The sequence below is a fragment of the Cryptotermes secundus genome, unplaced genomic scaffold (genome assembly GCF_002891405.2).
Source record: "Cryptotermes secundus unplaced genomic scaffold, Csec_1.0 scaffold483, whole genome shotgun sequence".
NCBI classification, from domain to species: domain Eukaryota; kingdom Metazoa; phylum Arthropoda; class Insecta; order Blattodea; family Kalotermitidae; genus Cryptotermes; species Cryptotermes secundus.
Genome location: NW_019744115.1, coordinates 508,565 through 521,029, shown reverse-complemented (window position 1 = coordinate 521,029; position 12,465 = coordinate 508,565). Strand labels below are relative to the sequence as shown.

General features: G+C 41.9%; 1 protein-coding gene across 1 annotated transcript in view; it reads right to left on the bottom strand.

Moving 5' to 3' along the window:
* Positions 1-12,465, bottom strand: part of LOC111874482 (apoptosis-stimulating of p53 protein 1-like) — a 248,013-nt gene that overhangs the window by 80,574 nt on the left and 154,974 nt on the right. The window contains exon 3 of the mRNA XM_023870023.2: positions 3,909-4,068. Within this exon, the coding sequence (XP_023725791.2) occupies positions 3,909-4,068 (160 nt within the window). The remainder of the gene's footprint in view (positions 1-3,908; positions 4,069-12,465) is intronic.

Here is a 12,465-nt window from a genome sequence, read left to right as displayed (position 1 = left end):
CGTAGGTCCCACTGTTATAAATCCTTACCTACTCAACCTACTCATGAGTTCAACTATACTGTAAATCCACATTCTCGACTCATCCATCATAAATATTTCTGTCCCTTATTACTTTTTATTATTCTTAGTGGGGTGACACTGAGTCCACTCGGTACTGCGGCCACTACTGGCCTGTTGTACCAGCCCCAGATGATAGATGATGGTTATTGTGGAGCAACTGGGGGGATGAAGATTGGCAGGGAAAACCGAAGTACTCCGAGAAAACATGCCCCAGTGCCACTATGTACACCACAAATCCCACATGACCAGACCCGGATTAGAACTCTGGCCGCCGCGGTGGGAAGCCAGCGACTAACCGCCTGAGCTATTGCGCGGTCTTTCTGTACCTTACTGAATCAATGAACGCCACAGCGTCGATGGGACTTATTCGTTTATAGACTCTAATTTTTTTAGATTTGAGGCTTTCACAGCGGTAACTGCTGCCTTCTGTTACGTGACGCCTTAAGTACCGTGAATGTTTAGAGAAGTGTAGGAGGAATGACGCCGATCACAGTGGCCGCGCTGCCTAAGGTACCAATTGTCTTCACTAACTCGAACACTGGGATCATTGGTTCGAATCCCACTGAAGGCATGGATGTCTGCGTTTATTCTGTGTTTGTGCTGTCATGTGTTCTGCATTTGTGTAGGTAGCGGCCTTGCGACGGGCTGATTTCCCGTCTAAAAGTCTTACCAACTGTTTTAGGATTAAGAAACTGAAGCGAAACAAAGCGTTTCACCGATGCCCTATGCTCCGAAGTAGGAGCACCAGGAAACAGAGAGAGAGAGAGAGAGAGAGAGAGAGGAGGAGGAGGAGGAATGAGCTGCCTTATACTAAAACTCTGAAGATGGAGGCAGAACATTCTCCCTAAATGCTGGTAAACATTTACCAGAATATATTCTGCTGCGTATCTCATGAAACTGCTTTCAGTATTCAGAAGGGAGGTGATTGCACATTAAACTGAGCGAGATTTTTCTCAGTTCTTCCAAATCAGTGCCATGAAAATGGCAGATGAATAAAATGGAGTGGCCTCCCGAGAAATGATCCTCATAACGAGTTTCCTATAAATCCGCGAAGTGTTTGAAAAACTGGCGTAACACGTGAGACAAGCGCACTAACAGGGTAAACCTACCCATGTTACAAGTCAACTGGCTAAATGAAACAGATGCAAAACTGAAGACTGAAAGTACCTACTGAAATTCAGAGTACTCGTAGCTTCCAAACGCAAAACTCATCGGCCTTAAAGATCAGCAAGAAAGCTCAAGCAGTAAAGTGATTAATTACAAGACCGGAGTTCGATTTGCGGCAGGAATTTCATCCTTGCTACTGCCCATATTTTGGATATTGGGCTCATTCAGTCTCCTAATCAATGAGCACCGGGGCCTCTTACTCGGGGATAAAGCAGCAGGAGCATGGTTTTGAGTGTTCCACCTTAATTTAGTAACGAGGTTAAGAATGTGTAAACCCTTACCTCTATTTTGCTCATATGCCTTTATGACGTGATGCTTAACTATAGCGACAACTTTTAATTCTCATTGGCCTTGCCGTTGCTTAGTAATGAGCCAGGTATAATAACTTGTTTACGTCGCCTTTGCCTAGCAAAGCCTGTCTCTTCCAGTCGTCTTGTCACAATACAGTGGCAATTGGACTACTGAAGAGCATAACCGCTGTTGGATGAAAAGATGTTTCAACCTATGCCTTGTGAGTTGTACTTGGTATAGTGTTACACGTGCTCAGCACAGTGCGGTGTCAGCGGCAAGTTTTCATTAACTATGAATAAGTTAATAATGAGACTGTATGCACAGAAAATTATAGCAACATCCCAAACATACACATGACAGCGTCGCGCACTGCAGATATATAGCATTACTTCCAAACACAGCGTACGGCAAATGTCCCATTACCCAACTAATGCCGCAACAAAATTACAGTATTCCATATTGACCGCACAGTTCATAACCACCACACAGCAATATCTCACTGTGACCGCACATCTCCTAACCAACAAACAGCTATATCCCATTGAGAGCGCACCTCCACTAACCAAAATGCGTCCATCGGTATCCTACAACGCAGTTTTCTTGGACCATCAGCTGTCAATACAGAATACGTTTCATTAGAGACGGATGAGTGGCTTCCCAGTGGTGACACACAAGTTCGTCAGACCAGGCTAGACAGTTAATGATTTTACCAGAATCTCGGCGAATTTACTTAACCGGAAGTGTTTTAAATGTGTCAGGAATTATGAAAATGGGCGAACGTCTGGTTTTCTTGTGCCTAATGAGTCACATTGATTAAGCATACGCACATGTAACCCAATAGACAAACCTTCAATATATATACCCAAGGCCTTGTCATGGCTCAGGCTGTTAGTCGCTGGTTTCCCACCGCGGCGAACCGGGTTCGAGTGTGGGTCTGGTATGTGAGATATGTGGTGGATAAAGTGGCACTGGGGTATGTTTCATAGAGTACTTCGGTTTCCCCTGCCAATCTTCATCGCACCAATTGACCCACAATCACCAGCATCTATCACCTGGGGCTGGTACACTAGGCCAGCAGTGGCCGCAGTACCATGTGGACTCAGACTCACACCACTTTACGTATTTTCAATAGCTCTTCCAGCCCATTCAGGGCCTAGGCCTCTTAATCAGTTCCGTAGACGGTAGGGATCCGTACAAGTGATCAGCCCGCTATCTAAACACAGGACAACACAAACACGGAATACACAAACCAAATATCCATGCCCTGAGTGGGATTCGAACCAACGATCCCAGCGTCCGAGCAAGGGAAGACAGTTCATGACTTGACCGCACGGCTACTTATACCGGCGAGTCTCACCCCACTAATAATAATAATAATAATAAGAAGAAGAAAACTTCCATACTTATAGATGTATCAGTACCATCGGACAGGAATGTAGTACAAAAAGAAGCAGAGAAGAAATTAAAATATAAAAATTTAAGCATCGAAATTCAGCGAATGTGGAACATGAACTGTTTTGTGATACCAGTAATTATTGGAGCCACGGGTACAGTCACGAGAGGGTTGAGAAAATATTTGGAACTAATTCCTGGTAAGCACTCCATAGATTCACTGCAAAAAACAGCTATCCTGGGAACATCACACATACTACGGAAAGTGCTACAGTGCGAAGCTTGAAGCCTGAGTGGTGAGGTGCATCACTGGTTCAAGAAAAGGAATACCAGGAAATAAACCTGTGACAAGAGATGATGATGATGATGATGATGATAATAATAATAATAATAATAACAATAAAATAATAATAATAATAATAATAATAATAATAATAATATACCCAATAGGAAGGAAGTGGGCGATCACGGTGGCCACGTGGTCTAAGGTATGAACTGTCTTCATTCACTCGAAATCTGGAATCGTGGGTTCGAATCGCACTCCAGGTATGGATGTCTGTGTGTGCGTTTATTCTGTGAACTTGTCCTGTGTGTAGGGAGCGGCCTTGAGATGAGCTGATCACTCGTCCAAGGAGTCCCACCGACTGTGTAAAAAAGATAACGAAACTGAAGCAGTGGCCCAGGCCCAACAAAGGGCTGTAGATCCATTGATAAAAGAATGAATGGGTAGGCAACGGGCGGAATGAAACACTCATCTGCTATACACTTCACCCAGAATGTTGACAGAGACTAACGTGCCGCGGTCACCCAGTACCTAAATGACCCACTCAATGTTACTTACGCTGGACTTGACAGTGATTGAGGTCGAGCTTTCATCTATTCCCACAGATGACCCAGCTCGTGTTCCTTAGCCAAGACGTGACAGCGACAAGCGTCAAAGATCGCCTACACCACAGCTGGCCTATCAATAGTCTACCGTGGCCGCAAAAGTCACTCACCATGCCCAGAGCCCCAGGTCTCCACGAGGGCGCAGACTTCTTCCCCAGGATCGCGGCAACACTCGATAACGTCCCTGCACGTGGTGTCAGGAGTCACAGGGACGTCCGTGACGAGAGGGTCATCGTCACTACCGCTCTCCCCATACACTCGCACGATCATCTGCAAGGAGAGAGCAACACGTTTACAGTATCAGGACCGCAGTGAAGAGTCCTTGCACACTGAAGCGGTGGAGTAGCATCTTCCCTAGAACAGTAAACAGACAAAGGAGAAGAGAAAATGATGCGCATGAATGCCAACAAAATATGCGCAGAATATACTTATGACTACTGGGGAAACTAAGAAGGAAAGGAGTAAAAAGAGAACTAAATAACCGAAAAATTATACGCTTCCTGACCCGTAATATACGTATCTGTATCCTAATTTGTGATTTGCATTATAAAATCTACAATATATATATGTTCATATCCTTGTAGGATAGTGAAATAAATCTCTAATGTTTCTGTAACGAATATTCTTTTCAGCCACTGATGGAGCAGTATTCTTACTGTAGAGAAGTACCTGTATTAAAAGTAAAACGGCCTGAAGCGTAAAAAGTATAAGCTTCCAATCCACAATATTTCGATTTTGAGTACAGGTGTACACTGCGATGCCTCAACCTCGCGAGTAACACTCGAAGACTGGCTGCTGTGCTCAGCTCTGTTACTCCTGACAGATGGAGGCTGCAATATGGGAGGAATCGCACAAGCATTCCCCTGATGTATTTCGTGTGGCTAGTTCGACAGTTTCAATCGCGCCAGAAGACGAATGATCCTATTTTTCCAGTACGTCTGGGTCGGTGAGCAGACAGCATAGGAGGCGTAACTTATGTCATATAGCATCTCTGCTCTACACAATCATTACTGACGAGAGCGCATAGAAGAAGGGGGCATAAAATATACGTGGTGTTTAGACCTATGTGAATTGAACTTCAAATGCAGCCAATATATAAAGACAGAAGAATCGACTATCCGTGGCTAGGAACTAAATATGGCACTGCATGACTTTTATGAGGATATCAGGCTCAATAATCAGGAGAGCTATACACTTGGTCGTCGACTTAAGACCGACTTCCGTTCAGACTGAAAGGTCGTAAGTCGATCTGGTCGTATGTCGGCCATATATTTATTAACAGTATTTTTTAACCTTTCTAATATGCTTATCATCTTTATAATTTATTTTTAAAAATTTATTATTAATTTATTTATTTTTAATTAATTATTAATTTATTTTTGTGGTGGTAAGTGCGGCCGCTCGTAAGTCCCAAGTCGACGACCAAGTGTATAAACATATTCCTAATATGCAAAAATTGGTGAATGTATGCACTTAACATTGACGAAATCAAGAGCGATGGTTTTTAAGGAATATATCCAATGAGCTGCAAAATAATTATTTTAAATTCCATTAGGTCTACACAACAACTGACATATCTAAGGTAACCGCCATCCAACACTTCCTGCAAAGCTATTTACGATACAAATGAATATAGGAAAGATATAGGTTCACTCCACAATGGAATAAAAATAATTTTCAAATACTGCAAATGTAAATCAACTGGTGAAACGAAAAGGACAGTAATTATTTTTCATCGTATTTCGTCCAATATTCCTCACGTTGGAATACCCTTCAAATAAACGCGGAATACTAATTACTTTATACATTGCATTTATGCTTTAGTACAATCCGTAAGTCGATAAATTTGAATATAAGATTCATGTAAAGCGACGGTTACAGTTTATTGTATTTCGTCAATTTTCATCAAATTGGAATACGTTTCAAATAAACGTGTGTATACTAATTACTTTCACTCACTCATGGGGTTGAGCCTTTCTTGAAAAGCCGGCAACTGTGCAGCTGCCCAAGAACTTCCCACCGTTTTAAGGAACCCGAAGGTTCATTACCGTGTTCACAAGAGCTCTCCACTGGTCACTATCCTGAGTCACATCAATCCAATCCATACCATCTTTCTAAGATCCATTTTAATATTGTTCACCAACTTAGGTCTTGATCTTCCTAGTGGTGTCTTTCCTTCTGGCTTTCCCACCAATATCATATATGTAGTCCTCTTCTCCCCTTCGTGCTACATGCCCTGCCCATCTCATCCTCATTGACTTCATCGGTCTAATTATATTTTGGCGAAGAGTACAAGTTATGAAGCTACTCATTATGCAGTTTTCTCCAAACTCCTGTCAGTTCATCTCTCTTCGGTCAAAATATTCTCCTCAACACCCTGCTCTTAGTCTATGTTCCTCCCTTAAAATCAGAGACAAGTTTCACACCCATACAGAACCATAGGCAAAATTATAGTTTTGTATATTCTAATTTTTAAGTTTTTGGACAGCAGACGAGAAGACAACAGGTTCTGGACTGAATGGTAGCAAACATTACCCGAGTTCAATCTCTTAATTTCATTCTGAATCAGGTTTTGATTTGTTATAGTCGTTCCCAAATATCTGAACTGTGTCACATTTTCAAAGCATCTGTTAGCTATATTTGTGTCATGATTTTGCCCTGCATTCTGGTGACCAGACAGCAACATACAAGTTGTATACTTACTTTTCTCTGTGTTTACTTCTAGACCAACCTCCTTACTAGCGTCAGTTAAAGTCTGTGTGCTATTCTTTATGGGATATAACACCGTGTACTCCATTGAAAGTCTGCTGGCGTTTGGGAGGAACTTACTGCCTCCATCTTCAGGATCGAAGAATAAGCCGAGCAAGATGCCAGCGTGAAGTCAGGTGGAAAGCAGAGCTCTGTTTCAATATGGAAGTGATATGTTCCTCGAAACGTCGGTCGACTTTCAGCTGACTACACGGCGTTATATGCTGGAAGAGAGTGACCAAATATTAAAGTCACTCGATGAATCTGAGTGATGGGCGATGCCAAGTTTCATTGAAACCATCTGTGAAGTTTCAGAGACACAACTTTGCAACAGACAGTCGGACACATTCTTCTCATTATGCGTTCCTTTTGCGCAAAGAGACCAATGCTGGTGTACTGCAACAACCAGGCATCATATCTGACACCACACTAGCTCACAGTGTGGAACAAGTGATTTATGTCCCACTATTTGTTTCTAATGACACGTACAATTTTTCAGTGATTGGTGACGTTGATAACACGCCCAAAGCGTGGCGAACCGTCACTTTCGACCCCTCATCCTCCAGAGCCATCTATTATAGCATGCAGTATTCGAGTATAGCCATATTTCTCCATCATTTCTGAATGGAGAGTGGAGTTATGACGTCATGACTGAGGGTGACACTAAGTGGACGCTACGGTACGCGCAAGGAGTAGAACAATTTCGTAAACTTGAGAAACATATCACTGACTGCGGGGAATTATCTACTTGTATGGAACAAGAAACCGAAGTGAACGGAGAAATTCATGGAGGTAGGCCTAGGCCCACTGGGGCTGTAGTGCCAAGGAAAAAAAAAATGGAACAAGAAGGTTCATTATCGCATTTTAATGCGATGCGCTCCTGAAGTAGGTGAATTCAAACCACGTCCTTACACCCCATTTCTCCCTCAATCATTTTAATATTAAACTTCCAGCTATTCACATCTCTTCAGACTTCTCAACGAAATGACTTTAAGCGTTTTCTTTATGCGTACTTCGTGCACGGCAAGACGTATGCTTAATTTAACCTCTTAACGGCAAGATTAGGTGATTCTTCACAAATATTCCAGCTAAAGGTTTTTTTTAAAGCCTACCAAGGGATGATGTGCTGTCCCATTCTACTCTAATTTCTTCTCCAGTATATGACAAATGAACACAGTTCTGATAAAGAGTTGATCTATTACGTTAAAACCCACACTGATGATCCCACCACTTTCGTTTAAATGTGGAGTTAACATCGATGGAATAATATTGGACAACATTTTGTATGAGTTGATAACAATGCTAAAAGATAAATTTGCCCCTCTGCCGATTAATTATGCAATTAAGCACTAAGCCATGAAAACGTGTGTGTGTGGTGGTATCGCTCCGCCATTCTTGACCTCGTCACTATATGGAGGTGAGCTGTCATCTTCACGCTCCGGCCGCTTTACCCATCTGGAAAGAACTCCCGGTACCCATCTGATCGGAGACTGGGTGGGCCCCAAGCCTGGTATGGACCTTGTGAAATACAGAAAAATCTTACCCTTGCCGGGAATCGAACCCCGGTCGTCCAGCCCGTATCCCGTCGCTATACCGACTCAGCTAGGCTGGCTCCTTAATAACAACATTGTCCCGATAATAACAACAGTCGCCTTTATTGCTTTTCCTTTAAATAGGCACAATAATAGACTCGTTCCATTGCTGAGGCATTTTATGGATACCAAAATATGGGATTCCATTTCTTACGTGAATCAGTTCTGCCGGAATTATAATCACTTCCTGGGAATTTATTATAACGTTTCAGCTTTCCAATGGAAATCTCAACATGAAAAGGACTAGGCTCATGTAATAATGAATCAGCTGCATGTATTTCCTAACATCATTAAACCCAAGCACATTCAAGAGTTGAGAAATAATTCTTCCACCATTCAAAATAGTGCAGATACGTGCATCAGATCACCCTTCTCACGTTTTACAGAAATAATTTTGGATTTTCGGCCCTTGTTAGATTCATTTATGCCTCTATACAGGTCTCTAATTTATTTCTTCTTACTGCGTGTCGCAGGCTCATTAATTTTGTGTTTCAGATATTGCCTCTGCTTTTTCTCTTGTAATGTCTTCTAGTTCCATGTTTTACGTTGTTCACATTATCTCCGTTCATTTGTCTCGGATCCTGTAGCCATTACACGTTAGCGTATAGATCCTTATTATGTATTTTTATATTTCCCCCGGTTAATCCTTGTTTCTTAGGTCCTCCACACTCGTTGTTCAACGCTCTAGATCTGCTCATTTCATAAATCACTGTTGTGTTTAACAAACATCCACTTACTCTATTCCATTCCCTCTTGTTCCTCCAAGCGTCTGTATTCCAGCGATCCAAATGTACCACACAAGAAATGCTCCATATTAGATTAAACAAGTTTAGTTAAAATAATTCACCCCTCCACAGGTTCCTCGACTACACAGGTCATTTCGTTTGTTGCCGAAGAAGCAACGTGTTCGCAGCAAATTCTCGTCCACTTTGGAAATGAATGGGCAGCCTTAGCATAGGCATATTTCGCTATACTGGCGACTTTTTGTAATATTTAATATTATGTGTCGAAGAAGATTTACACCAGCTTGACTCTGCGTAACGACAAGTACACAGTAAAAGACATTTACACATATACAGACTTTAATCACATCGGTTGTCATTCCAAGACTTTCAACAACGGCAAAGTTACTTCTGGAAAAATGAATTATGAGGCGTTTCTCGGTGCAGGGTTATTTGTAAATGGGCAAAATATAATATACAACATTCCTTTTCTTTATTTTTCTTTCTTTTTCCTTCTTATATTTTTAAGCAATTAGTCACATTTTTGTTTCAGCGATATGTCCTTACATTTCAAACCAACTCGCAGTGCACATACGAAGACCACTTGCGTAGAATACAGATACCTATACATTGAGAATAGGTTATTCATTCATTCATCAATGGCTCTACATCCCTTTATTGGGCCCTGGCCTCTTCTTAAGTTTCATGATCCTTTTTACACAGACGGTAGGACTCCTTGGACGAGTGATCAACCCGTCTGAAGGCCGCTACCCTCACACCGGACAACATAAATACAGAATAAACGCACACACAAACATCCATGCCTTGAGTGGGATTCGAACCCACGATCCAAACGTTCGAGCGAGCGAAAAGAGTTCACGCCTCAGACGGCGCAGCCACTGTGATCGGGCAGAATAAAATGTATTTGTCTAAAATCGCATGGAAACTACCATTGTAGGAGAATGCCTCCAGTTTCAAGAACGTAGAATGAAAATCGTTGAAATAAAGGTTTAATACATGGAAACCGTGTGATAAAAGGAAATATAAAGTAAAATTTAATAGGAGCTGAAATTCTTTAACGTTTATTGCTTTCTGTGCGTACAATTTCGTTTCGCAGTTTGCCTTCTGGAATTCTGCTGACAGGGAACTTTCATGGAACAAATGGGAAGGAATTGAGCCTGAAGGTTTAGAATGTAGGCCCTATGTGTAAAGTATATTACGGACTAATGGGAAAACAAACACAAGGTAACAAAGACATAAAAATAATGAACGGATGAATAACGAGAAAGAAGACAGTATAAACGGAAAAAGGCATTAGAAACATGAACAAAGGCAATAATGACAGAAAACTGAAAGTGTGCATGGTATTCTGCTCATTAAGAGAGCGCATGCCTACACAGGGTATTTTTTTTCCTTTGGCACTAGAGCCCCAGTGGGCCTAGGCCTACCTCCATGAACTTCTCCGTTCACTTCGGTTTTTCTAGATCTTACACATTCGGTAGGACTCCTTGTGTGGGTGATCAGCTGGTCGCAAGGCCTCTACCTGTACACAAACACAGAAAAACGCACACACAAACTAAACATCCATGCCTTGAGTCGGATTCGAACCCACGATCCCGGTTTCCAGGCGAGCGAAGCCTTAGACCGCTCGGCTACCGTGACCGGCATTTACGGAATTAGGTACTTCAAATTCTTCTCATGCCTTCTTGTTACTTGTGCCTTTAAAATAATTGGCCTAGACGAGGTCGATTCCGGAAGTTTCATGGATCAAGGAGCAAACATTTTTATGCCAAGCAGGAATTAGGATCGTGGTTCATAATCCCGGTGTTTTTATGATATTCTATAACGGTACAGAATTTCGGCAAGGAATTCTAACGTGTTTTAAGGAGTTTAATGTCCGATAGGTGGGACAGACCAAAGTAGGAGAGGGTTCTGCAGCGTTGATTGTTGATAAGTTTCAGCTCATTTAACGACGCTGATTATCCAGCCCACAGGTGTAGGCCTGTGGGGGTGCAGTGAAATGGACAGATAATCATGAATGGTGAGTAGATATGGATTTGGAAGTGCTGATTTTGGCCCATGTGAGGCTTTCTCATGATATTCGCGCGCACAAAATAAAGAAAAATGACACTCCGTGTGTTCTTGACGGGTTTCAGATGCCGTTAATATATCAACACGAACAGCTAGGACGTAAATAGTTACAAATAACTTACTAAGACCACAGATATTCTTCTCCTGTCGTGCTTTTTAGACATGTTCGTCGTTTGAGGTGTTCGGGTGACGACAGAGTGTACTCCTGCTTGTATGTACATGGACCATTACAGGTCTACGTATTATTTAAAGTGCAAATATACTTGTAGATGTGCAATAAATTTTCTGCTAAATTTTGGTGTGTTCTCCTTCCGTTTACATTCTAATCTCTCTTCTGATTCTTTTTGTCTTTACTCTTTTTTTATTCAATTGTCTTCTTGAAGACTGCCGTCATCTGCCATTCAATTACGCTGGTTCCTCGATCGCTGATTTTTGTCCTCAAGATGGAGGCAATACGTTCCTCCGAAACATAGGTTCACACAAGATCTACACGGCGCCACATCCAAGAAGACGGCATTCTTCATAGTAATCGCTATGAAAACCTCATTCTTACAAATGTTTTCTTTTCCCATTTTCTTGCTAATTTTTTTTTGTCTTCATATTTTCTTTCTTATTTGTTCTTTCCCCCTTTATATTCTTCTTCCTCTCACCCTTTTCCCTTCTTTTCTATTTATTTACTGATTTACTTTAACGTCAGATTTATTTCGTTTCTTCTGGTGTTTCTGTGTTTATTTATTTTACTGTATGTAGGTTTTATTTTCTTTATTTATTTATACGTTTCCTTCCCCGTTTATTTACGTATTCGTTTTATTGTCTGACAAAATTTCTGGTGTGTTTAGGGTGCATTTGCTTATGCGTGAGGCCAGAAATAAATATGAAATGGAACTGCTCTCAAACTGTGGACTTACTTCAGATGAAGGTATCCAAAGGCTCCTGAGTGTTCCTGAGCGACGTGGTGGTATGAGACTACCTGACGCCTGAGAAGGGGAGGGGACGAAACAAGAGCGTCAAGGGAGATCCATCTGCATGCGCTATGGGAAGGCATATGAAGGGAGGACTTGCTGACACTTAACCACTAGGCCTATAGCCATCATTCTTACTTCCAGTATGAGGCGTACTGCTTCCTGTTACGGATGAGCACAAAACGGAATGCTTCCATCGTTTCAGAGGTCTTCCCGAATTTATCTCTTTTGGATGGAATCCTGTAAGATTATTTCCTGTCATGTGTTCTTTTATCTTCTTCTGTGTCGTTCTATAAATTGTTGCTTGTGAAATCTGTGGTTCTTTCATAATTTAATTCCTTCTACAGCCCGAAAAGGCGTATCCTGTAGTCACTATAATGAAATGGGGCCAACATTTTATCTTTACACCCATCATTCCATCCGTCCACCCACCCATACATTCATCTAACCACCCATGCATCCATCCGTCCATCCACCCATACATCCATCTAACCACCCATGCATCCATCCGTCCACCCACCCATACATCCATCTAACCACCCATGCATCCAT